The sequence below is a fragment of the Pistacia vera genome, unplaced genomic scaffold, assembly GCF_008641045.1.
Source record: "Pistacia vera cultivar Batoury unplaced genomic scaffold, PisVer_v2 Contig723, whole genome shotgun sequence".
NCBI lineage: Eukaryota > Viridiplantae > Streptophyta > Magnoliopsida > Sapindales > Anacardiaceae > Pistacia > Pistacia vera.
In genome coordinates, this window is record NW_022196583.1 from 628,506 (window position 1) to 655,680 (window position 27,175).

The 27,175-nt window shown below is 32.8% G+C and overlaps 3 protein-coding genes across 4 annotated transcripts; all 3 read left to right on the top strand.

Moving 5' to 3' along the window:
• The first annotated feature begins 578 nt into the window (after positions 1–578).
• Positions 579–4,529, top strand: LOC116114779 (fe-S cluster assembly factor HCF101, chloroplastic). Of its 2 annotated transcripts, none has more exons than XM_031400916.1 (10): positions 579–695; positions 776–916; positions 2,044–2,186; positions 2,274–2,324; positions 2,656–2,811; positions 3,239–3,394; positions 3,476–3,618; positions 3,848–3,917; positions 4,164–4,259; positions 4,473–4,529. In XM_031400916.1, the coding sequence occupies exons 1-10, from the start codon at positions 626–628 to the stop codon at positions 4,482–4,484; spliced, it is 1,038 nt and encodes a 345-aa protein (XP_031256776.1). In that variant the 5' UTR covers positions 579–625; the 3' UTR covers positions 4,485–4,529. The 2 variants fall into 2 exon arrangements, with proteins under 2 accessions (XP_031256776.1, XP_031256777.1); XM_031400917.1 differs by having other exon boundaries at positions 3,251–3,394.
• Positions 4,530–4,694: 165 nt separating this feature from the next.
• LOC116114781 (fe-S cluster assembly factor HCF101, chloroplastic-like) lies at positions 4,695–27,016 on the top strand. The gene is made up of 5 exons (XM_031400919.1): positions 4,695–4,736; positions 24,494–24,617; positions 24,837–24,961; positions 26,164–26,286; positions 26,599–27,016. The coding sequence occupies exons 2-5, from the start codon at positions 24,518–24,520 to the stop codon at positions 26,671–26,673; spliced, it is 423 nt and encodes a 140-aa protein (XP_031256779.1). The 5' UTR covers positions 4,695–4,736; positions 24,494–24,517; the 3' UTR covers positions 26,674–27,016.
• LOC116114780 (strigolactone esterase D14) lies at positions 13,464–15,550 on the top strand. Its single transcript, XM_031400918.1, has 2 exons — positions 13,464–13,935; positions 14,894–15,550. The coding sequence occupies exons 1-2, from the start codon at positions 13,553–13,555 to the stop codon at positions 15,321–15,323; spliced, it is 813 nt and encodes a 270-aa protein (XP_031256778.1). The 5' UTR covers positions 13,464–13,552; the 3' UTR covers positions 15,324–15,550.
• Positions 27,017–27,175: the final 159 nt, after the last annotated feature.

Genomic DNA, 27,175 nt, shown 5'->3' on the forward strand with positions numbered 1-27,175 from the left:
GGCCGTCGTTCACGGCTAAAGATATGGCCGTCGTTTCAGCCAACGATGGCTAAGATTTGGCTTTCTTTGGCCGTCGTTCATGGCCAGATCTAGCATTTTTCGGCCAAATACGGTCAGATCGGTGAACTTCCGACCATTTATGGTCGACAGGTAGGCCGTTGTACAGATTCTGGCTACCACCAACGGTGTTTGTCAGAATCTGGCAAATATGGGTCGCGGGGGTGTTTTTAATAATTTTTAAACTTTTTTTAGGGTATATTTGATGAAATTAATAACCTTATGGGTCTAAAAATTATTAAAAAAATAGGGTAATATTTATAGAATAATATGTAAAACATTATTTAGAGAATAAGATTGAGAATATAGATAAAAATAATAAGTCAAACCTGCCCTAAGTATGTCTCAATTTAAAAATATATATATATATATTAATTTAATATATTAAGGAAATAAAATTTTATAAAGTTGATGGAGACGTATTCTCATAAAATGGCAAAACGACACGTTTTGGTAAAGCGGATTTGGAGTTTGAATGATATTTGATTATTATTTATTATCTCACAAGAACACCGAAACGTGAGGCTCACAGAGTTCTTGCAAAATTCAACTCTCTCTCACTCTTACCATGCAAATTCTTCATTCTCCATGCTGGTCACATCTCTCGTTTCAAACCTCAAAATCAGCATCAATAGCTGGTAATCTTTTCTACTCCTCACTTTTTTTCTTCCTAATTTAATTATACACATTACTTACTTGAATTATGGTGTCTTTGTAGCTTTACCTTCACCTGAGAAATGTCTTCAATTATCAGCCACCAACTGTTGTTTTCAGCCTCCAAAACTGGAAGGGTCTTTTTGGGGATTACGTAAACCTTCCATTTTGAGCTGTGGCACCACTAAAGCTGCTTCCGTTGAAGGTGATCTTTTATCTTACCTAAGTTAAGCAACAAAGAAAGCTTATTACGTTGTTCACTGAACTGAGTTGAAGATGTTTAAGGTTCTTAACTGTGATGTGCAACTTAATTAGTGGCATTGTCTGAGCCTAAATTGTTGCCAGTAATTAGCCCCTGATTATTTTTAATGTTGTCTTACATATATTCAGAATCATATATAAGCATAGGAGCAATGTTTAGTTTTCATTATCTTATAACTTACTTGACTATATAAAAAAATAATTTTTGAACGAAATAGAGACAACAACAGGAACAAAATATAGTAGTAAAACAAAACAAACAGTAAACAAAAAAATAATACGCGCATTTACCCTGGTTCACCTATTGGGGCTACGTCCAGCTGATTCAATATTATTGCAATATGCCTCACCTCTCTCGTTTACAATGAATGAATTTCCTCTCTCGTTTACAATGAATGAATTGCTCTCTCGCACATAACAAGAGAAAAATATGTTTATATACTAGGTTTAGAGATTAAACCTAGTTTTACAAGGACTCCTATTCCTAAGCCAAACCAAAAAGGAATTAGTAACTTTAAAGAAATCCTACAGCGGTTATACATGGAAAAGCCCAAACAACCTACGGCTTCGGGCGCTGCCCTCACGACCCCCACCCGCTCACCGGGGAGCGGGGCACCCGCCCGCTGACCAGGCAGCGGGACCCCCGAGTGCATCTCCGTTACCCATTAATGCTGAAGTAGTCGACAACTCCAACAATTTTTTATATTTATATGGTCTCTATTGCATGGACTGGAATTTTAGATATGTTTAAGTGATATATTCTTCTGTAAAGAGAAAACTTCCTGGAGGCTGATAGATTCTGCAGAAGAACGTATGGATTGCTTTACCGATATTGAAGTCTTCGTTACGCACTACACAATATTTCCTTCACATCTATATCAAAATGTTGTTGAATTTTAGCCCACGCAACAATATGGTGTATGTAAGGAGGAATTTTTTTTTTTTCTTTAATGTAAAAAACCTGATTTGTCTGCCATAGTTCTGTTTGTCTTGATAAAATAACTAATTTTGCCTTTTTTTGTTTCTTTTTCTTTTTATGTATCTTAACTTTTTCCTCTGCTTATCTTTTAGCTGGTAGCTCTGCAGTGTCAACCGAAACAGCTGAGAATGATGTACTGAAAGCCTTGTCTCAAATTATTGATCCAGATTTTGGAACTGATATTGTCTCATGTGGATTTGTTAAAGATCTGCACGTAGATGAAGCTTTGGGGGAGGTCATATAAAGCATAAATGTGAAAGATTACATAACATACATTTCTAGGATAATGATCTTACTTTAACACTTTGACTCTGCTTGTCAGGTCTCATTCCGGTTAGAGCTCACGACTCCGGCATGTCCAATCAAGGACATGGTAAATGATACAATAATGATACAATCACCATTGTTTTGATCAAGAAGTGACCTATGTATGGAATGGTAGACTATTTGATTTGTGGTTTGACGATTATTTAGTATTGGTCTATTGGAACTGTGGGGATGACTTGAAAAAGTGTATAACAGTATTCTCATTTCTTTCTTCCTCATCCTTCTTGTGGATCATTTTTCATGCACATGGTGCACACTATTTTTTAGTGGCCCATGTGTTTTTGAAACTATATATTCTTTTAGTTTAACCCGAGTATGTTGATTGTGTTAATCAACTTATGATGTAGAAGATCTAACAAGATTTGATTACATATCAGTTTGAGCAGAGAGCAAATGAGGTGGTGGCTGCACTTCCTTGGGTCAAGAAAGTCAATGTCACTATGTCAGCACAACCAGCCAGGCCTATTTATGCGGACCAACTTCCGGCAGGGTTACAGAATATTTCTAGTATTGTGGCAGTTTCAAGTTGCAAGGTAGACTTTCCGTAAACTTCTTGTTTTGCTTCCTCCATATGTATCTGTATTGAAGCTTACTGTTGTATTAGCATGCTTGCCATTTGAGGTTATCCAATAGTTAATTGTTCAAAGTTCAATTGTGTACCCAGAACATGTTTTAACATACCCTTCTGGCACATTTTGTCTTTTGTTATTTTTGAATAAAGGTAAAAGGAAAATATTATAAGTTTTGGATTTGAAGGGAAAGGATCTGATGAATCTTGTGGCTTTTAACGGTGATAGAAAACAAGAATTCTTTTATTCTTATGAAATTTATTTTTCTTTTTCTAGTGTGCAATTTTTACTCAGAAAATATTTCCTATGAAAAATACTATATAAGCCTTTTCACATTTAAAAAGTTTTTAAATATCTTTTTTTTTTTTTTTTAATCAATGCATTTTATAAGAAAACCATGCAGGGGGGTGTTGGGAAATCAACTGTAGCTGTAAACCTTGCTTACACTTTGGCTGGTATGGGTGCAAGGGTTGGTATCTTTGATGCTGACGTCTATGGTCCAAGTTTACCAACAATGGTCTCCCCAGAAAACCAACTACTAGAGATGGTAGAATTTGAAATTTTTAACATAGTTTAACTGCAGTATGTTGAAGTGATGCAATTATAAACTTCTACGAACTTCTTACAGAATCCAGAGAAGAGAACCATTATTCCAACTGAATACATGGGAGTCAAGTTGGTATCTTTTGGATTTGCTGGGCAAGGCCGTGCGATAATGCGAGGTCCAATGGTTTCTGGGGTTATCAATCAACTTCTGACAACCACTGAATGGTATGTGTGCTTCTGAGTATCAGTTAGTACTTGCATACAAATATAAAGGCTAGAAGAGTAATATTTGTTCACTAGTTCAGACATTTAGATATTTAGAAGAGTTACAGTTCTGAAGTAATCCACATTATGTTTTATGCATTGTATGTGTCCAATTGATTAAGGTCAAAAGCTAGCCCCAAGGGCTGCTTATGAAATTTCATGGCTACATAATATGAACCTGGTTATACAGGGGAGAGCTGGATTACCTTGTTATTGACATGCCACCTGGAACCGGCGATATCCAACTTACTTTATGTCCGGTCTGATTTTTCTGCACTTCCTTTTTTTTTGCCTAAAATGAATTGATATTGTATTGTTACTCTGATTTTAATTTTTTATCTTTCCTCATCTTCCATTTATCAATCCATACTTATATTCTTGCTCTTTGAAGCATGTTTGTGCAGCTAGGATAGCTATTGAGAAATTACTCTGGCATAGCTTCTTTTCTGCCTGAAACTGTTAATCTCAATATTTTAGAATTTGGTTGGATATGATGGAAATCTCAGGTTTTTCCATTAACTGCTGCTGTTATTGTTACTACCCCTCAAAAACTAGCATTCATCGATGTTGCAAAAGGATTTCGAATGTTTTCAAAGCTTAAGGTGTGAATTTCTATACATAATCATCTTTCCTTTCCAAATGATGATTAATCTCATCTATTGGACAATTCTGACTTCTATGACAATTACATTCAAGTTGGAATAGCATGTAACTTAACTTTTATGTAGTATGATGAGTTGAGTTTATATATGCCTAATTCAAACATTACTTATTTCTCATATATATGATTTTCCGTGACCTGATCATGCAAGTAGGTGCCATGTTAGCTGTAGTTAAATATGTGCCACTTTGTGCTGATGGAAACGCTATTATCCTTTTGGTAGAGGCTCTGGTTCTCAGGCATGACCTATCCAACTGTTATTTTTTGTTGATTTAAGAAATAAGAAATATTTAATGCTGGAAATTTTTGCAGTTCTCGTACTATTTTTTATTTGAGAAATACTCTGATATTCACCCACATATTTGCAGGTTGTTCCAGTTTGAATTCCTCATTTGTTTGATCTCCCATTAGACCAACAGTATGTCCGATGATAAGTTACTTTTAAGTGCTTATCCTTTGAAACCTACTCGTCAGATGAACTATAATCCCAGGAAAATTCTGCCTAAAAATTCTTGTTATTTTTCCTTTCATTTGATATTCATTTCGTTTGGCCCTGTTGTAACTAATTTTTTAATTAAATACGTATTTCTAAATTATATAAATGAAGTAACTTATACTTAAGGTATAGTCCTCAAGTTTTACTATCATATTTTATGCCTTGGACATGGATATTCTGTACTCCATTATGAATCAATAAAGTCTTTCTCATTACATTATTTTTGTAGCTATCTGCTTCTGGAGATAGTGAATGCCTGAATGGTGGCGATCCTCTAGGTGAAGTTGCAACAACATTTCAGGACCTTGGAGTTTGTGTGGTACAGCATGTGCCAGATTCGCCAACAAGGTATCTATCTCTTTTCCATGCTCTTATGATATGTTCATTAAGTTGGTGAGTTAATGAAAAGAAGCTTCCACTCTTTGTGCACATATTACCTAGAACTAAAACTCTTACAATCACCTCTGGACCATTCATTTTGATTTCTGGAGTTTTTATTCAAACTTCCAAGTTACTTAGGTGGAAATAAATAGTTTCTTTTGTTGTTGTCTTTCCTTATGTCAACAGCTGTTTCTACAGATAAATCAGTCAAGGCAATCAGGTTAAAGTACCAAATTCAGATGAAGAGTCTTTCTGCATCCTGCAACTGTGAGAGAAATGTCGTTTCGCCCAAAGTGTGGTATATGTGGATTATTTTGAACAGTTCATACTTTTTATTGTATTTAATAGCTAGGCTTTAATTTTTAATCTTAATACCCAAATTTAATTGTGATAGGGGCATATAACAATATAACCTGACTTAGCTCACTGAAATGGTGTTACCATTTGCTCAAGATAGTCAAAGATTCCAAATAAGATGTTATACTGCAGTGTGCTTATAAGTGCCACTGATAAGCTATATCTTGCATGCACCATTGAAACGGTGTTCCCAAAACTCATATTTCCAAAGCGAAAACATGACACTAAGAACAGTCCTTTTTTCGGTTCCTATTCAGAGTGATGGACAGTTTCTTACCTCACTTTTTTTTTTCAATTCAATGAATTATTGGTAATTCTAAGAGAGAGAGAGAGAGAGAAACATGGGTGTAACTTCTTACTAACTCATACTTTTGGTGGAGGGGGATGTGCTCATTGTACAAAGTCTTGGTAGGTAAGGAAATTGCATGAAAAAATTTCTTTTCACAGTAAAATCATCTATAAGAGCCATTAATGGATCTTGAAAGTGATTTGTCAGACCAAGAAAAAGTCATATTTAGACACAAACAATGTCTTGTTTTAGTTTATATTTTAGTTCACCATTTCAGTGATTTCCTTTTCTCCCTGTATCTTGGGGAAATGATGTATGTGTTAATATTCTTCTCATAGAAGAAATATATATATATATATATATATATTGTTAAAAGAACATTAGATTATTGTTTTATGAAGTATAAAACATACACTCTTCAAATGGTGGCCTTTTCATCCACACAAAAAATTTGAAAGTCTTTGATTTCTTCAACGACTTGGCACTAGAGCAGGTGACAGGTTTTAAGCAATCCTGAGACCTGGAGATTAACTTGATGGAAAAATGTTTACTGAAGTTAAAGTCTAAAAGGCATGTAATTTAAGACTTTTAAAGAGCAGTTGATGTAACAGATAGCAAAGTAACCAAACTCTTTTCTGCTCTTTGACTTATGACAAACGACAATGTTTTTCTAGAACAAGAAAGAATTCAGACGAAGTTTTTCTCTGTAGTTGATTTAATTTCTTGATTATCTTAGATTACCACAAGTTTGACTAAATTTTTTCCTCTTTTCCCCTCTTCATTTTTTCTGGTTTTCAAACAGGAATGGACCGGTGAGCAAAACTGGAGTACACTGATGTTTCAGAAGATATTGACCCTGAGAAATTCGGCCTATGGGAAACAGCCGTGTCATATACTTGGCCTGATGGATTTAGCCAGGTATATGCCTTTTTTGTTTGTAGAAGTAGAAAATATATATATTGTATTACTTTATGCATGAGGAAAATTTCTGAAAGGGACTAATGTAATGCAAGGAGGAGTTCAATTTTCCTGTAATGAAATTCAACACCTGCCTGTCCAAATATTAGTATTAGTTGATGTTCGAGTGTTACTGAATCTATGGCTAAATTCAAAACTTATCATAGTGGTTATGCTGACTCTATGCCCCATTACATATACTGCCAAAATTATTAAAATTATGTTGTACTATTTGTTTTTCTTTTAATTGTGGTACAGATAGCACCCTATGATCAGCTGCAAAAAAGGCGGTTGGTCGATGTTCCTCAATGTACTCCAGTACAAGCGAGGTAATTCTTGTTGCAGTTGATTATTGTGTGGACGGCATCAGGCCTTGATGTAAAAGTTTCTCAGCTTCTCATCTCTACCACCACAGCTTGATGGTATCAAGTGATTTTTAAAGAAACTAGAACCTGACAGAAGCTTCAAATAGTTACCTAAATATTTTTTTGTTTATATTCCTCATCCTTTTGATTTTAAACATTCATGTATAAGAAATCCAATAGGAAAATTCTTAAAATAAATGCCATGTTTTACCAAGTTGTATTTACATGACACATATTCTACAACACTATCGAACTTTGCATCTAGATCATTTTGAATGCACCCGGCGTTTCTCAATTGCTTTCCTTCTTATCTTTCTTTGTGGGAACTAATATGAGTGTTCTTCAATCTCAGTTATACTCAAGCAATAAATCATTTGCAGATGGAGAGCTACGAATTAACCGTGCTGTGGTTCTTGTAGGGTTCCTATCAACATTAATAACGTTAGGAACCGTCCTCTAATTAGAAAACAATTTGGTACACCCGTTTAATCGCAATTTTGATACCATCATTTTGCTATCAAGATTTGTGAGTTTCATGTGAGAATATTCCACCTTCCATGTAAATGATAGATCCAATGACACAGGGTTTTTCTTAATTTTTTTCTGTAATTGAAGAAAAAGAAATAAATTAGGGTGGTTCAAGAATGTCAATGTCGATTGTGTTCAACCGTTGGGGACCTCGGGATCATTGGTGGCATCACCATACCACCTAGCTTTCAGCTTTCTTCACTTTTAGCTTTAATTACTTCGAACTAACTATTCAATGCTGGGGCTTCTCGAGCTGACTCATTTCATCCCACTTGATTATCTTCAAATTCAATGAATCTTCGGCAGCTTTATATAAAGTACATGATTTTTTTTTTTTTTTTTTTAATGATCGGTGTCCGTCTCAGCTTACTATGTTTTACTAATTTTTCAGGACCCTAGAACTATAGGGAATAGAACTTCTATGACCACCCTTAATAGGGGCCGTGGGGACTTGAACTTGAGAGATATATTAGATCCTCTATTTTCTTTTTCTAAGAGGACTAAACTTAGAATATTATGTTAATTCTTCTTTTGCTCTTTACTTGTGGTTAAACCCTAAAATGTAATGATAAAGAATTGATATGATATCATAAGGTTTATTTCATTTTATCACGTGAAAAGTAAATATTACTAAAACTCTTAAAAAGAAATCAATAACTCCCCTTAAAAATAACAAAATTATGATAAAACCCTTATCAGGGTATTTAATACAACGATCTGAGAAATAAATCCCGTATCGCAGTTCATTTTTATTTATTTTGATTTATTGAATTCATTTTTTACATTCACTTTTTGATCTATTTACAAATAAATGATAATACGTTTCGAAGTATTTTCTGAAACGTTTTTAACTATTAAGATTACTTGAAAAAAAAAAAAAAAAATTGTGAAAAACTTTAAAATGTTTATTCGTCCCGCACTGGTATCGGCAATTGAAGTGTGAAATGCTGAAGTCCAATAAAATGCTTTTCAAAAGCGTGGTCCTCGTGGACCACTAAGGTTAAAAATATGGTTTTTTTAAGCCTCATTTATTATTTAAATTTCAATAATCATAAAATCATTTTTAAAATACTATTTACAAATATATTTTATTTTTTTCCAAGACTGTCCCTCTTTTATTTCCTAAATCTCTTTGTTAACCCCACGACCTATTTTCTCTCTTGCATTAAATTTTAGGCGCTATTTAATAAATTGGAGTGACCAAAATTTGACAGTTTTGAATACCAAGTTACCAACCTTTAATTTCATTATTTCAAAAAGATTTCTTATATTTATGTATATATTTTTACCACTTTTTACATTACAACATTATGTATGATTTCAATAATGACTACCTTGTAAAACACTGTTTTATCATCTTTATTTTTGTGCTATATTTTCACTGACATTTTTAGATGATGTTAAAGGTATGTGGATAAGAAAGTCTTGACCATATATTCGACCGATCGCCATGTTGATCGTTTATCTTCAAATAGGTTGTTATCATAATTTACACAGCATAAACTTCATAACCTTTAGCACCGTCGAGAGGTCTGTACCTTTTTTATTATCAGACCAGATTCTCATACTACTATAACGGAGACGAAGTGAATCTCTTATTTTTCTCAAAAAAGATTTTAGAATCGATCTAGTCTCAAAGGATATCAATCATATTATAGACTAAATCATACAGATAGGACCTATAAAATGTAACTTGATGCTCCGAGAAGCATAAACATGGATCTGATAGAGTAACTTCTATAAAAAAACATGATGGACCAAATTATTTAAAATTATATTATTCCTTTGAGTAGAAGCATGATGAGTTGTGGGCCAACTCAATAGTTATGTGATCTAATCCTTATATATATCTGACGACAAGAGAGAAGTTATATGATACCTCAAGGATATCAAATTAGTTGTATCATTATGATATATATTTTTCAATTTAACAATTGTTAATCACATTAATTATATAAAGATAAATGAAAGAGAAAGAGTATAAATGATTTAAACAATTTGATTAAATATAGGGACTGGACCCATATATTCTACATATAATTTTTCCCAGGATAAACCTGTTTAATTTGTGGTGCTCATTTAATGCGTTGCTTCTCATAATTACATCTTAGACTTTAGTGTACATATATTTTTTTATTTAGATTCATTTTTAAATATTATTGAAAATAATATTTGATAAATTGATTAAAAGTATTTAAATTGCTTTTAGATTTTAAAAAAGGCTTATACTTTTTATTACCTAATTTTTTTTTTATAATAAATTATTAAAATTCTTTTTGGAACATTATAATATAATGTGAACCTCAAGGGGTTGGCCTGGTGATCAAATAAGGTTTGCTCCATTTATTAACTTGTTGGGTTCAACACCCTTTCACCTTGAGATCACTACATATTTGTGGTTTATCTAGAACTTAAGTTGTAAAATGTTTAATAGATCCTAATGATTAGTTGAGATATACGTAAACTTGTTTGTCTTTGTTCGAAATATATATATATATTAGTTGGAGTAGAGTTTATTTCTATCCAACTATTGTGATTTATTGTTTTAAGATATATATATATATAGTTGTGGAGTAGAGTTTTATTTCTATCCAACTATTGTGATTTTATTGTTTTAAGTATAAAATTTATAAGAGCTTCAAGAAGTAGTTAAATACTAAAGAAGATTTTAATAAGAAAAAAGACAATTAACAGGGAAATCTTTGATATTTGATAACTTCATAAATTTTGAGGTGTCCCAAAATACAACAAAAACTGTATAATATATGAAGATGCAAGGAGCCGTGAGATTATCTATTATTAATGGTTGCATTGGAATTGAATGGTCAACAAAATCTGTGGGGGATTTTGTTTGGTCAAAAGAATGGACGTCTTATTTTTGTTACCCACAAGCTATTATTCACTACCCCAATGGTTTTGCCGCCCATTTGCTCCGCGCACGACACTCACTACTCCACATGCCCATTGAAGAGCTATGGCCACCTGTCTTCCACTCTTTCTCAAATAAATTAACCCACCCCATAAGACGAATATCTTATCATATAATAAATAAACTAACAGAACCTGCCAAAACTTCACTTTTTACGAGGTCTTTGTTCTTCTGTTTCCTGGACTGATTCAACCCTCATTTATATAGAGATGTTAATGCTTATAAACTCAATTTGGCTAATCCTATTGTCTACATCTTGCTGGCGTCCACATTAAGAAATTAATGCTGGGGTCCTATCCTAATCTCTTAATTGAACACTCTAAGATATTGGTAAAATTTTATTGCAACTTAAACACAAATTCTTTATGTCATGCTTTTTTTCCAACCTTATAAATTTTAGAAAACAAAAAACAATAACATTTGTTTATTATGTGCTTGTCAGAGATTCGAATGTCAAACCTTATGAGAGCAAAAAATACTCGAATCTTTAACTTTTAAAAAGTAGAAAATAATAACCGTTAATTATGTAGGCACTGATAAGAGATTCCAAAACTAACTTTATTTGAGCAGAACAATAATAATTATAATGTAAGTAGTACATTCCTAATACATAAGATTATTGTTTGGTATGTTCGTAAGATGCTTTGCACTAATTAGGGTTAAAGTACGGATTAGGTTGGCCGCTAAGCTAATAAGTTATAATTGTGATATATCTTTTGCTTATTTAATTAGTATTTATCCTTTGATATAATTTTATGGAATAATTCGTCTGATGAAGCGGCCAAGAAAAAGCCAGAATCTGTCACGAGCGAAGATCAAGTAGCTCTGTAGCTTTCCTTTACCAGTTACCACAAGAAAATAATAATAATAAAATTTCCATTCTAAAAAAAAAAAAAAAATCCTTTTGAAAAGTTGATGGACCGTCAATTAAATCCAAAAAGTGTAACCATTGATCTAAGATTCTAAGTAAGTAAATAATTCCATTCCAGCCTTTGGGATTATTGTGACGTCACTGTGATGTAATCATTATGGCATGAGGAAATTACCGTATCTTCTTCTAAGCCAATATACATGTGCATCTTTCCAACTTTGTCACATCATTGAGTAAATTAAAATTATATTAGGCCTACATTTTTTAACATTTTTAAGTCAAAAACCATATTTTTTTTCTTATATAATTGAATTTACAAATAGTAAATTAGAAGGGCGATATGAGTTTATGTTTTGGTTAATAGCATCATTAAGGTAATTAATAAAGGTATTCATACGAAGGAAAAGATTGAAATAATCACTACTGAATGGCCTGATAAAAAAACAAAAAAAAGTTTTATAAATTTGAATTCTTACAATCCCTAATAAAAGTGATCATTTGGCTATCAATTTTAAACCTACTGATAAAAAGAAAATATGCAACATGTGATACGCAACGCCTCCAGCTGATAATTTTGAACATCGGCAAAAAGGATAATCTATTTGGTTCCACTGGAACCTAAAAGTTAACTTTTGAATTTTGTAAGGAAAGGATACCTGGTCAAATATGGTGGTTGTAAAATCAACTATCGGTGATTCAATAATGATGCTACTCCGTCTCCGACTAGTATTTTGATTCAAGCTTTTGGAATTTAACTATTTACATGAAGCGGAGACTGGAGAGAAACATTACATATAAAAAGAAAATTATTTGAAAACGTATGAAAATAAAATAATAATAAATAATTTTTATTTTTATTGATGGAGGCAATAACGTTATCCTCTCTCATAGTATTAGTCACAAATAATAAACAATTGGAAAATATAATAAAATTTATGTGATGGAAGGTGGGGGTGGTGGTGGGGTCAAAAGTCTGAAGAATAGCAGATAGTCATTAATGGAAGAAAAAGGTCGGAGTTGGCCTTATCTTTGCACAGAATTATTAAATATATAAATTTAAAACACCAAACGAAACAAGACAAAAGAATGCTTTTTGCGTATGAACACATCACCCTTTAGATGTCCCCCCTTCACGCCTCCATCCTTTTCTCGTGGTTGAGCTGTCTTCGTTATCTGCCCCACCCTCTACTGAACATAAACTCATATTGCCCTTTTATTTTACTATTTGCTTTGTGTAAAAACAGGATTGTAATAATAATATAAAGGGCAGTTAATTATTGCATTTCCGCATGCAGAATTACAAACAATTTTGGTCAGCTCGGCCTACGACTACGAGCAGCAGTTAGGGTGGTGGGCCTCTTTTATCAATATATCTCAAAAAGAATGAGTAAATGATCCCAACCGCCCCCAATAAATTTTTAATCTGCTTCCTACGTCTACTGTATCAGCCTGCAATTTGACTTATTCAACTCCTACCTTGGTGCCGAGATTGGCTCTTCATTAATTACTACCCAATCCAAGGAGGAGTAATTAACTCTTACCCTTTTGCCTCCCCTTTTTCCTTACCGTTTAATCCTCTAATTATGATTGGCAATTTGCGGCTTGATTGTTCATACTTCATATGCGCGTTTCACACCATTGACTCTTGTTTCTGTAAGTTGACCATAAACAATTGAGAAAAAAAAAAAAAAAATGCACATGGTAATAGGATAAGTTCTTTTTCAAGTTTTAAGTAAAAGAATATTAAAAAAATATATATAATTATAAGGAGTGTTTCAAGAGAAAATTATAAAATTATAAATATATCAATATAACAAAAAAATAGATCTTTTCATGGTTTTTATTTTTACTGTTAAAAACAAAAGAAACCCGATGATATCAATTATGAATTTTATTATAACAAATATAAAAGTCACCTTGATTTTTTTGGTATTTACTACTAAGGCTCTCTTGCTTTCTAATATATATAATGGAGACCATCCATTTACTACAAACCATTCTGAGTACAGCTCTCCCCAGCACTACATCTACCTTTTCCTGGTGCTTTAGTTTCCACTAAACATGGTGATGCAAGAACAAGGTCTCTCAGTGGCCCTGAACGCAAAAGTCATCGGCTCCGGCACTGAACCCATGATTCTTGCACATGGGTTTGGGGTAGACCAATCTATCTGGGACAAAATCACTCCCTTTTTGGCTCAGCATTACAAGATTATAGTTTTCGACTGGCCCTTCTCAGGATCTGTTAAAGATCCAAACCTTTACGATCCTGTCAAGTACTCTTCGTATGACGCTTTTGCCAACGATTTGATTACTCTTTTGGACGGAAATTGTATAAAATCATCAGTTTTTATGGGCCACTCCATGTCTGGTATGATTGGATGCATTGCTTCTACGAAAAGGCCAGACCTATTTAAGAAGCTCATACTCATTGGAGCTTCTCCCAGGTATATCTTCAACCTAGATAAAGCAGAAAAGTTCACCTCAGTTATCTTACTTTTACATGCAAGCTTAACTTTTGTTTTTTTTTTCTTTTTTTGGTTTTGGTTTTGGCTTTGGCTTTGGCTTTCTTCTTCTTCTTCTTTTTTTAATGGTGATTATCCTTGTTTAAAGCATCAGCAGTTATGCGTACCCAAGTTAATCAATCTAACCGCAACTTTGTATGCTAAGTTTTTATACTAAGTTTGCTGAGACTTTATTGGAAAGAATTTTTTTTCTTATTTTCTTTAAAAATAAATTCCCTGATACGTTTTTTACTAACTTCCTCAATTTTAATTTTTACACTCCGATTTTTCTTTTTTAATGTTTTTTTCTTACTTGGTTCCATTATTTTTCATAGAATATTTCTGGTGATAAGCCAAGCTGGAGCATTTGATGCTAAAATAGATATATATGGAGTGATGTAGTAGGTAACTTGAACTAAAACAGCTTTGATATAAAGCATGTGATTTTCTTTAGTTATTTCGATCTCAAACGTGTGGTGGTGATGGGAGACTCAGTTTAAGATATATATATTGGCGTGTTCTTGAATCCTAATCTCGTTCACTTCAATTGTGTGGCTCATGAATCTTCTCAAAACTATATATTTTTCTGTGTCCTCAATAATTTCAGCTGCTTCAGCACAAACGCAAACAACCTTTAGATGGGATCGATAGTAGCTTAAGCTAAGACTTTTGTCTCTTTAGCTTAAACTACTTGCGATTAATAAATAATAACTTGTTCACTAAAAATTCCACAAAATACTGAAGTACCAGTGAAGCCGGCCGAAAGACATTAATAATGGGTCCAATTTTATGTCTTTCTGTTGTCTCTATAGGGCTTAGATAGTTAGGTTAATAGTTATTAATTTGTTGCCAACAAGAAAAGTTATAAATTAAATTTCATTCTCATATTAATATTATATAGGTACATAAACACGGATGATTACGAAGGAGGGTTTAGCAGCTCAGGGATTGAGGAAATCATTTCAAACGTGGAAACCGACTATCTCAGCTGGGCTTCAAACTTTGCTTCTCTTGTTGTGGACTCAAAAGATCCCCTCTCGGTTGAGAAGCTTCAGAAATGTTTGAGTTCAATGAGACCTGAAGTTGCATTACCCTTGGCCAAAACCGTGTTTTACAGTGACGAAAGGGAAATTCTGGATAAAGTTATTACTCCATGCACAATCATCCAAACTACTAGTGACATTGTTGTTCCAAACTCGGTTGCTCACTACATGCAAGAGAAGATTAAGGGAAAATCAACTGTGGAGATGATAGAGACTAATGGACATTTCCCACAGCTCACTGCTCACCAGCAGCTTGTTCAAGTCCTTGGAGGAGTGTTAGGGTTTTGATCTTTGATCGATCTTAAGAAGATATAATATGATATATACACATATCTATCTCGTTTTTCTTTGTCTGCTTATTTAAGAGAAATAAGTCGCTAAATATTTGCCTTTAGTTTGTTGTGTTCTTAACTTGATAGGAACTATATTTTGAAGGATGGGATGTAGAATGTGTTTTGTGTAGTAAATTTTAGTTGGAATTTAATAATATGCAGCAGCGTGGTTGGAAGTCGTTTATCATCTCTCTTGAGTTGATACTTGGAATTAATTCAAGGTAGTGTCATTGATATATAGCTGGATGGTATATACGTGCAATTACTCGATCGGCGGCCAGCTCAAACTAAGAATCACTACCCATGATGGAAATAACATATTCCCAAAAGTTTTTCATTTAGACACTTGCCATTGAAGGAGATGCTGCATATCTCAAAGTTGAGATCCATGAATTAGAGACATAGGAAACTAATATATACAAAACCTTTTTTTAGGTTAATTTCATATAAAATATATATAGTCTGCTAGATCCGGGTCAGGCTTTGGACTTCAAACCGTATACGTTTTCTTTCTTCGTAGAAAAATAAAAATTAAATAAAATCAATTATATATAATCACATCCAATAATCCAAAGGATAGCATATCAACTTTTAAGCCGTCCTGTAGAAGTAGAACCCATTAATTGCGTTATATTCCAGTCCAGTTCAGTCTATAGTTTGATTAATGAATACATGCTTTCCAGGCGATTTTTTCTTAAACATGCATGCTGAAATTAGAGAACCAATGTGAGTTTACTTGTGGATAGAGTAATAACTACTCTTTCTAGAATATATCCAAAAAAGTCACATCCGAAATGATGTGTTATCCTTTGCGGTATTAACACATCATTTATCGTATCATCACTATATACGATTACACGTTTCACTTAAAGTTTTTTGGGATATCATTTGGAGATGGGTAGCATTAACCTTGTGGATATATATATAATCATTTTTGTTGTTCAGGTCGATTTGTATGCACCTCAATTAATCTCTGAACCTTAGAATTGTCAACTGAGTAAAAACCCTAGTGACCATCCTTATTAGTACTTAGGGGGATTCAAACTCAGAAGTTTATAAAACCTCTTTTTGTTCTTTTATCATCAAACCATCCAGTTGTGGTTAACCTTGTGGATATTTAACACTATCAAATGGTTAACTCTATCCACTAAGATTATTTTCACACTATATATTTAAGTTAAAATCTGTAATACCTATAGATACTAAAATCTATGGTCACGAAAAGAGGGTCTATCATGTGACGTTGAGGCCATATACAATCCATTGTACCTGCATACAAAGTAAACAAGCGGGAAACTTACGTAAACACCGGTGTGGTGTCTGTCATAAACACTCTAACGCTCAAGTCAATAAGGTTGAATGAGGAAATTTAGTGAGGGTTAAGGGAATGAAGGGTTACCGGCAGTTTAGTCGGAGATTAGAACCACAGTGTAGGTGTATAATTCTTAGAAGTCAAAGTTTGGGTGCAAGTAAGTGGTATTGAGATTGAATGCCTAAACATATGAGTGACTCTTGTTTATATAGTAGTTGTAGGATCTTCGTATCCTAGGACTTTGAATCCATAATGGTAGAAGTTTAGTGAATAGAAAAGATCCTCATTTACTTGTTATTGTGTGGACGGCATCAGGCCTTGATGTAAAAGTTTCTCAGCTTCTCATCTCTACCACCACGCTTGATGGTATCAAGTGATTTTTAAAGAAACTAGAACCTGACAGAAGCTTCAAATAGTTACCTAAATATTTTTTTGTTTATATTCCTCATCCTTTTGATTTTAAACATTATGTATAAGAAATCCAATAGGTGAAAATTCTTAAAATAAATGCCATGTTTTACCAAGTTGTATTTACATGACACATATTCTACAACACTATCGAACTTTGCATCTAGATCATTTTGAATGCACCCGGCGTTTCTCAATTGCTTTCCTTCTTATCTTTCTTTGTGGGAACTAATATGAGTGTTCTTCAATCTCAGTTATACTCAAGCAATAAATCATTTGCAGATGGAGAGCTACGAATTAACCGTGCTGTGGTTCTTGTAGGGTTCCTATCAACATTAATAACGTTAGGAACCGTCCTCTAATTCAGAAAACAATTTGGTACACCCGTTTAATCGCAGATTTTTGATACCATCATTATTGCTATCAAGATTTGTGAAGTTTCATGTGAGAATATTCCACCTTCCATGTAAATGATAGATCCAATGACACAGGGTTTTTCTTAATTTTTTTCTGTAATTGAAGAAAAGAAATAAATTAGGGTGGTTCAAGAATGTCAATGTCGATTGTGTTCAACCGTTGGGGACCTCGGGATCATTGGTGGCATCACCATACCACCTAGCTTTCAGCTTTCTTCACATTTTAGCTTTAATTACTTCGAACTAACTATTCAATGCTGGGGCTTCTCGAGCTGACTCATTTCATCCCACTTGATTATCTTCAAATTCAATGAATCTTCGGCAGCTTTATATAAAGTACATGATTTTTTTTTTTTTTTTTTTAATGATCGGTTGTCCGTCTCAGCTTACTATGTTTTAGCTAATTTTTCAGGACCCTAGAACTATAGGGAATAGAACTTCTATGACCACCCTTATAGGGGCCGTGGGGGCTTGAACTTGAGAGATATATTAGATCCTCTATTTTCTTTTTCTAAGAGGATCAAACTTAGAATATTATGTTAGATTCTTCTTTTGCTCTTTACTTGTGGTTAAACCCTAAAATGTAATGATAAAGAATTGATATGATATCATAAGGTTTATTTCATTTTATCACGTGAAAGAGTAAATATTACTAAAACTCTTAAAAAGAAATCAATAACTCCCCTTAAAAATATTACAAAATTATGATAAAACCCTTATCAGGGTATTTAATACAACGATCTGAGAAATAAATCCCGTATCGCAGTTCATTTTTATTTATTTTGATTTATTGAATTCATTTTTTACATTCACTTTTTGATCTATTTACAAATAAATGATAATACGTTTCGAAGTATTTTCTGAAACGTTTTTAACTATTAAGATTACTTGAAAAAAAAAAAAAAAAATTGTGAAAAACTTTAAAATGTTTATTCGTCCCGCACTGGTATCGGCAATTGAAGTGTGAAATGCTGAAGTCCAATAAAATGCTTTTCAAAAGCGTGGTCCTCGTGGACCACTAAAGGTTAAAAATATGGTTTTTTTAAGCCTCATTTATTATTTAAATTTCAATAATCATAAAATCATTTTTAAAATACTATTTACAATATATTTTATTTTTTTCCAAGACTGTCCCTCTTTTATTTCCTAAATCTCTTTGTTAACCCCACGACCTATTTTCTCTCTTGCATTAAATTTTAGGCGCTATTTAATAAATTGGAGTGACCAAAATTTGACAGTTTTGAATACCAAGTTACCAACCTTTAATTTCATTATTTCAAAAAGATTTCTTAATTTATGTATATATTTTTACCACTTTTTACATTACAACATTATGTATGATTTCAATAATGACTACCTTGTAAAACACTGTTTTATCATCATTTATATTTTGTGCTATATTTTCACTGACATTTTTAGATGATGTTAAAGGTATGTGGATAAGAAAGTCTTGACCATATATTCGACCGATCGCCATGTTGATCGTTTATCTTCAAATAGGTTGTTATCATAATTTTACACAGCATAAACTTCATAACCTTCTAGCACCGTCGAGAGGTCTGTACCTTTTTTATTATCAGAGCCAGATTCTCATACTACTATAATCGGAGACGAAGTGAATCATCTTATTTTTCTCAAAAAAGATTTTAGAATCGATCTAGTCTCAAAGGATATCAATCATATTATAGACTAAATCATACAGATAGGACCTATAAAATGTAACTTGATGCTCGAGAAGCATAACTATGGATCTGATAGAGAACTTCTATTAAAAAAACATGATGGACCAAATTATTTAAAATTATATTATTCCTTTGAGTAGAAGCATGATGAGTTGTGGGCCAAGCTCAATGTTTATGTGATCTAATCCTTATATAATCTGACGACAAGAGAGAAGTTATATGATACCTCAAGGATATCAAATTAGTTGTATCATTATGATATATATTTTTCAATTTAACAATTGTTAATCACATTAATTATATAAAGATAAATGAAAGAGAAAAGTCATAAATGATTTAAACAATTTGATTAAATATAGGGACTGGTACCCATATATTCTACATATAATTTTTTCCCAGGATAAACCTGTTTAATATTGTGGTGCTCATTTAATTGCGTTGCTTTCTCATAATTACATCTTAGACTTTAGTGTACATATATTTTATTTATTTAGATTCATTTTTAAATATTATTGAAATAATATTTGATAAATTGATTAAAAGTATTTAAATTGCTTTTAGATTTTAAAAAAGGCTTATACTTTTTATTACCTAATTTTTTTTTTATAATAAATTATTAAAATTCTTTTTGGAACATTATAATATAATTGTGAACCTCAAGGGTTGGCCTGGTGATCAAATAAGGTTTGCTCCATTTATTAACTTGTTGGGTTCAACACCCTTTCACCTTGAGATCACTACATATTTGTGGTTTATCTAGAATTAAGTTGTAAAATGTTTAATAGATCTAATGATTAGTTGAGATATACGTAAACTTGTTTGTCTTTGTTCGAAATATATATATATATTAGTTGAGTAAGTTTATTTCTATCCAACTATTGTGATTTATTTGTTTTAAGATATATATATATATAGTTGTGGAGTAGAGTTTTATTTCTATCCACTATTGTGATTTTATTGTTTTAAGTATAAAATTTATAAGAGCTTCAAGAGTAGTTAAATACTAAAGAAGATTTTAATAAGAAAAAAGACAATTAACAGGGAAATCTTTGATATTTGATAACTTCATAAATTTTGAGGTGTCCCAAAATACAACAAAACTGTATAATATATGAAGATGCAAGGAGCCGTGAGATTATCTATTATTAATGGTTGCATTGAATTGAATGGTCAACAAAATCTGTGGGGGATTTTGTTTGGTCAAAAGAATGGACGTCTTATTTTTGTTACCCACAAGCTATTATTCACTACCCAATGGTTTTGCCGCCCATTTGCTCCGCGCACGACACTCACTACTCCACATGCCCATTGAAGAGCTATGGCCACCTGTCTTCCACTCTTTCTCAAATAAATTAACCCACCCCATAAAGACGAATATCTTATCATTATAATAAATAAACTAACAGAACCTGCCAAAACTTCACTTTTTACGAGGTCTTTGTTCTTCTGTTTCCTGGACTGATTCAACCCTCATTTATATAGAGATGTTAATGCTTATAAACTCAATTTGGCTAATCCTATTGTCTACATCTTGCTGGCGTCCACATTAAGAAATTAATGCACTGGGGTCCTATCCTAATCTCTTAATTGAACACTCTAAGATATTGGTAAAATTTTATTGCAACTTAAACACAAATTCTTTATGTCATGCTTTTTTTCCAACCTTATAAATTTTAGAAAACAAAAAACAATAACATTTGTTTATTATGTGCTTGTCAGAGATTCGAATGTCAAACCTATGAGAGCAAAAAATACTCGAATATTTAACTTTTAAAAAGTAGAAAATAATAACCGTTAATTATGTAGGCACTGATAAGAGATTCCAAAACTAAACTTTATTTGAGCAGAACAATAATAATTATAATGTAAGTAGTACATTCCTAATACATAAGATTATTGTTTGGTATGTTCGTAAGATGCTTTGCACAATTAGGGTTAAAGTACGGATTAGGTTGGCCGCTAAGCTAATAAGTTATAATTGTGATATATCTTTTGCTTATTTAATTAGTATTTATCCTTTATATAATTTTAGGAATAATCTCTGATGAAGCGGCCAGAAAAAGCCAGAATCTGTCACGAGCGAAGATCAAGTGCTCTGTAGCTTTCCTTTACCAGTTACCACAAGAAATAATAATAATAAATTTCCATTCTAAAAAAAAAAAATCCTTTTGAAAAATTGATGGACCGTCGTTAAATCCAATAAGTGTAACCATTGTCTAAGATTCTCAGTAAGTAAATAATTCCATTCCAGCCTTTGATTATTGTGACGTCACTGTGATGTAACATATTTCATGAGGAAATTACCGTATCTTCTTCTAAGCCAATAACATGTGCATCTTTCCACCTTTGTCACACCATTGAGTAAATTAAAATTATATTAGGCCTCATTTTTTAACATTTTAAGCCAAAAACCATATTTTTTTCTTATATATTGAATTTACAAATAGTAAATTAGAAGGGCGATATGAGTTTATGTTTTGGTTAATAGCATCATTAGGTAATTTAATAAGGTATTCATACGAGGAAAGATTGAAATAACACTACTGAATGGCCTTAAAAAAAACAAAAAAAGTTTATAAATTTGAATTCTACAATCCCTAATAAAGTGTCATTTGGCTATCAATTTTAAACCTACTGATAAAAGAAAATTGCAACATGTGATACGCAACGCACTAGCTGATAATTTTGAAAATCGGCAAAAAGATAATCTGTTTGTTCCACTGCAACCTAAAAGTTAACTTTTGAATTTTGTAGGGAAGGGTAAGGATACCTGGTCAAATATGGTCGTTGAAAAATCAACTATTGGTGATTCAATATGATGCTACTCCGTCTCCGACTAGTATTTGATTCAAGCTTTTGGAATTTAACCATTTACATGAAGCGGAGACGGGAGAGAAACATATACTAAAAAGAAAATATTTGAAAACGGATAAAAAAAATAATAATAAATATTTTTATTTTTATGATGGAGGCAATAACGTTATCCTCTCTAATAGTATTGTCATAAATAATAAATATTGGAAATATAATAAAATTATGTGATGGGAGTGGGGGTGGGGGTGGGGTCAAAGTCTGAACAATAGCAGATAGTCATTAATGGAAGAAAAAGGTAAAGTTGGCCTTATTTTGCACAGAATTATTAATATATAAATTTAAAACACCAAACCAAACAGACAAAAGAATGCTTTTTGCGTATGAACACATCACCGTTAGATGTCCCCCCTTCACGCCTCCATCCTTTTCTCGTGGTTGAGCTGTCTTCTTATCTGCCCCACCCTCTACTGAATATAAACTCATATTGCCCTTTTAATTACATTTGCTTTGTGTAAAAACAGATTGTATATAATATAAAGGGCTGTTAATTATTGCATTTCCGCATGCAGAATTACAAACAATTTTGGTCAGCTCGGCCTACGACTACGACAGCAGTTAGGGTGGTGGGCCTCTTTTATCAATATATCTCAAAAAGAATGAGTAAATGATCCCAACCGCCCCAATAAATTTTTAATCTGCTTCCTACGTCTACATGTATCAGCCTGCAATTTGACTTATTCAACTCCTACCTTGGTGCCGAGATTGGCTCTTCATTAATACATACCCAATCCAAGGAGGAGTAATTAATTAACTCACCCTTTGCCTCTCCTTTTTCCTTACCGTTTAATCCTCTAATTATGATTGGCAATTTGCGGCTTGATTGTTCATACTTCATTGCGCGTTTCACACCATTGACTCTTGTTTCTGTAAGTTGACCATAACAATTGAGGAAATATAAAATACACGTGTAATAGGATAAGTTCTTTTTCAGTAAAAAATATAAAAAAAAAAATATATAATTATAAGGAGTGTTTCAAGAGAAATTATAAATTATAATTATCAATATAACAAAAAATAGACTTTTCATGGTTTTTTATTTTTACTGTTAAAACAAGGAAACCCGATGAATACATTATGAATTTTATCATAACAAATAAAGTCACCTTGATTTCTTTGGTATTACTACTAAGGCTCTCTTGCTTTCTAATTATATAAATAGCCATCCATTTACTACAAACCATTCTGAGTACAGCTCTCCCCAGCACTACATCTACCTTTTCCTGGTACTTAGTTTTCCACTAAACATGGTGATGCAGAACAAGGTCTCTCAGTGGCCCTGAACGCAAAAGTCATCGGCTCCGGCACTGAACCCATGATTCTTGCACATGGGTTTGGGGAGACCAATCTATCTGGGACAAAATCACTCCCTTTTTGGCTCAGCATTACAAGATTATAGTTTCGACTGGCCCTTCTCAGGATCTGTCAAGATCCAAACCTTTACGATCCTGTCAAGTACTCTTCGTATGACGCTTTTGCCAACGATTTGATTACTCTTTTGGACGAAATTGTATAAAATCATCAGTTTTTATCGGCCACTCCAGTCTGGTATGATTGGATGCATGCTTCTACGAAAAGGCCAGACCTATTTAAGAAGCCATACTCATTGGGCTTCTCCCAGGTATATCTTCAACCTAGATAAAGCAGAAAAGTTCACCTCAGTTATCTTACTTTTACATGCAAGCTTAACTTTTGTTTTTTTTTCTTTTTTTGGTTTTGGTTTGGCTTTGGCTTGCTTCTTCTTCTTCTTCTTTTTTTAATGGTGATTATCCTTTTTTAAAGCATCAGCAGTTAGTGCTTACCCAGTTAATCAATCTAACCGCAACTTTGTATGCTAAGTTTTTATACTTTGCTGAGACTTTATTGGAAAGAATTTTTTTTTATTTTTTCTTTAAAAATAAATTCCCTGATACGTTTTTTACTAACTTCCTCAATTTTAATTTTTACACTCCGATTTTCTTTTTAATGTTTTTTTTCTACTTGGTTCCATTATTTTTCATAGAATTTCTGGTGATAAGCCAAGCTGGAGCTTTGATGCTAAAATAGATATATATGGGTGATGTAGTAGGTAACTTGAACTAAAACAGCTTTGATATAAGCATGTGATGTTCTCTAGTTATTTCGATCTCAAACGTGTGAGTGTGATAAGTGCTTATCCTTTGAAACCTACTCTGTCAGATGAACTATAATCCCAGGAAAATTCTGCCTAAAAATTCTTGTTATTTTTCCTTTCATTTGAATTATTCATTTCGTTTGGCCCTGTTGTAACTAGATTATTTTAATTAAATACGTATTTCTAAATTATATAAATGAAGTAAACTTATACTTAACGGTATAGTCCTCAAGTTTTACTATCATATTTTATGCCTTGGGACATGGATATTCTGTACTCCATTATGAATCAATAAAGTCTTTCTCATTACATTTATTTTTGTAGCTATCTGCTTCTGGAGATAGTGGAATGCCTGAAGTGGTGGCTGATCCTCTAGGTGAAGTTGCAACAACATTTCAGGACCTTGGAGTTTGTGTGGTACAGCAGTGTGCCAGGATTCGCCAACAAGGTATCTATCTCTTTTCCATGCTCTTATGAATATGTTCCATATAAGTTGGTGAGTTAATGAAAAGAAAGCTTCCACTCTTTGTGCACATATTACCTAGAACTTAATACTCTTACAATCACCTCTGGACCATTCATTTTGATTTTCTGGAGTTTTTATTCAAAACTTCCAAGTTACTTTAGGTGGAAATAAATAGTTTCTTTTGTTGTTGTCTTTCCTTAGTGTCAACAGCTGTTTCCTACGATAAATCAGTCAAGGCAATCAGGGTTAAAGTACCAAATTCAGATGAAGAGTTCTTTCTGCATCCTGCAACTGTGAGAAGAAATGATCGTTCTGCCCAAAGTGTGGTATATGTGGATTTATTTTGAACAGTTCATACTTTTTATTGGTATTTAGTAGCTAGGCCTTTAATTTTTAATCTATAATACCCAAATTTAATTGTGATAGGGGCATATAAACAATATAACCTGACTTAGCTCACTGAAATGGTGTTACCATTCTGCTCAAGAATAGTCAATAGATTCCAAAATAAGATGTTATACTGCAGTGTGCTTATAAGTGCCACTGATAAAGCTATATCTTGCATGCACCATTAGAAACGGTGTTCCCAAAACTCATATTTCCAAAGCGAAAACATGACACTAAGAACAGTCCTTTTTTCGGTTCCTTATTCAGAGTGATGGACAGTATTCTTACCTCACGTGTTTTTTTTTCAATTCACATGAATTATTGGTAATTCTTAGAGAGAGAGATAGAGAGAGAGAAACATGGGTGTAACTTTCTTACTAACTCATACTTTTGGTGGAGGGGGATGTGCTCATTGTACAAAAGTCTTGGTAGGTAAGGAAATTGCATGAAAAAATTTCTTTTCACAGTAAAAATCATCTATAAAGATCCATTAATGGATCTTGAAAGTGATTTGTCAGACCAAGAAAAAATCATATTTAGAACAAAACAATGTCTTGTTTTAGTTTATATTTTAGTTCACCATTTCAGTGATTTTCCTTTTTCCTCCCTGTATCTTGGGGAAATGATTTGTATGTGTTAATATTCTTCTCATAGGAAGAAATATATATATATATATATATAATTGTTAAAAGAACATATAGATTATTTGTTTATGAAGTATAAAACATACACTCTTCAAATGGTGGCCGTTTCATCCACACAAAAGAATTTGAAAGTCTTTGATTTCTTCAAACGACTTGGCACTAGAGCAGTGACAGGTTTTAAAGCAATCCTGAGACTCTGGAGATTAACTTGATGGAAAAATGTATTAGCTGAAGTTAAAGTCTAAAAGGCATGTAATTTAAGACTTTTAAGAGAAAGCAGTTGATGTAACAGATAGCAGAAGTAACCAAACTCTTTTCTGGCTCCTTTGACTTATGACAAACAGACAAAATGTTACTTTCTAGGAACAAGAAAGAATTCAGACGAAGTTTTTCTCTGTAGTTGATTTAATTGTTCTGATGATTATCTTAGATTATCCACAAGTTTGACTAAATTTTTTCCTCTTTTCCCCTCTTCATTTTTTCTGGTTTTCAAACAGGATGAATGGACCGGTGAGCAAAAGCTGGAGTACACTGATGTTTCAGAAGATATTGAACCTGAAGAAATTCGGCCTATGGGAAACTATGCCGTGTCAATTACTTGGCCTGATGGATTTAGCCAGGTAATATGCCTTATTTTGTTTGTAAGAAAGTAGAAAATTATATGATTGTATTACTTTTATGCATGAGGAAAATTTCTGAAAGGGACTAATGTAATGCAAGGAGAGTAGTCAATTTTCCTGTAATGAAATTCAACACCTGCCTGTCCAAATATTAGTATTAGTTCGATGTTTCGAGTGTTACTGAATCTATGGCTAAATTCAAAACTTATCATAGTGATGTTATGCTGACTCTATGCCACATTTACATGATACTGCCAAAAATGTATTAAAATTATGTTGTAACTATTTGTTTTTCTTTTAATTGTGGTACAGATAGCACCCTATGATCAGCTGCAAACAATAGAGCGGTTGGTCGATGTTCCTCAATGTACTCCAGTACAAGCATGAGGTAATTCTTGTTGCAGTTGATTATTGTGTGGACGGCATCAGTGCCTTGATGTAAAAGTTTCTCAGCTTCTCATCTCTACCACCACAGCTTGATGGTATCAAGTGATTTTTAAAAGAAACTAGAACCTGACAGAAGCTTCAAATAGTTACCTAAATAGTTTTTGTTTATATTCCTCATCCTTTTGATTTTAAACATTCATGTATAAGAAATCCAATAGTGAAAATTCTTACAAATAAATGCCATGTTTTACCAAGTTGTAATTTACATTGACACGATATTCAGTCAACACTATCGAACTATGCATCTAAGGATCATTTTGAATGCAGACCCGGCGTTTCTCAATTGCTTTCCTTCTTTATCTTTTCTTTGTGGAAGAACTAATATGAGTGTTCTTCAATCTCAGTTATACTCAAAGCAATAAATCATTTGCAGATGGAGAGCTACGAATTAACCGTGCTGTGGTTCTTGTGCAGGGTTCCTATCAATATTAATAACGTTAGG

Coding starts and splice junctions, on each gene's coding strand:
- LOC116114779 (XM_031400916.1), top strand. CDS start 626: ATGCAAATTCTTCATTCTCCATGCTGGTCACATCTCTCGTTTCAAACC. Junction 2,187..2,273: donor TAGATGAAGCTTTGGGGGAG/GTCATATAAAGC, acceptor TCTGCTTGTCAG/GTCTCATTCCGGTTAGAGCT. Junction 3,395..3,475: donor AAAACCAACTACTAGAGATG/GTAGAATTTGAA, acceptor AACTTCTTACAG/AATCCAGAGAAGAGAACCAT.
- LOC116114781 (XM_031400919.1), top strand. CDS start 24,518: ATGCCTGAAGTGGTGGCTGATCCTCTAGGTGAAGTTGCAACAACATTT. Junction 24,618..24,836: donor TGCCAGGATTCGCCAACAAG/GTATCTATCTCT, acceptor GTCTTTCCTTAG/TGTCAACAGCTGTTTCCTAC. Junction 24,962..26,163: donor ATCGTTCTGCCCAAAGTGTG/GTATATGTGGAT, acceptor GTTTTCAAACAG/GATGAATGGACCGGTGAGCA.
- LOC116114780 (XM_031400918.1), top strand. CDS start 13,553: ATGGTGATGCAAGAACAAGGTCTCTCAGTGGCCCTGAACGCAAAAGTC. Junction 13,936..14,893: donor CTCATTGGAGCTTCTCCCAG/GTATATCTTCAA, acceptor AATATTATATAG/GTACATAAACACGGATGATT.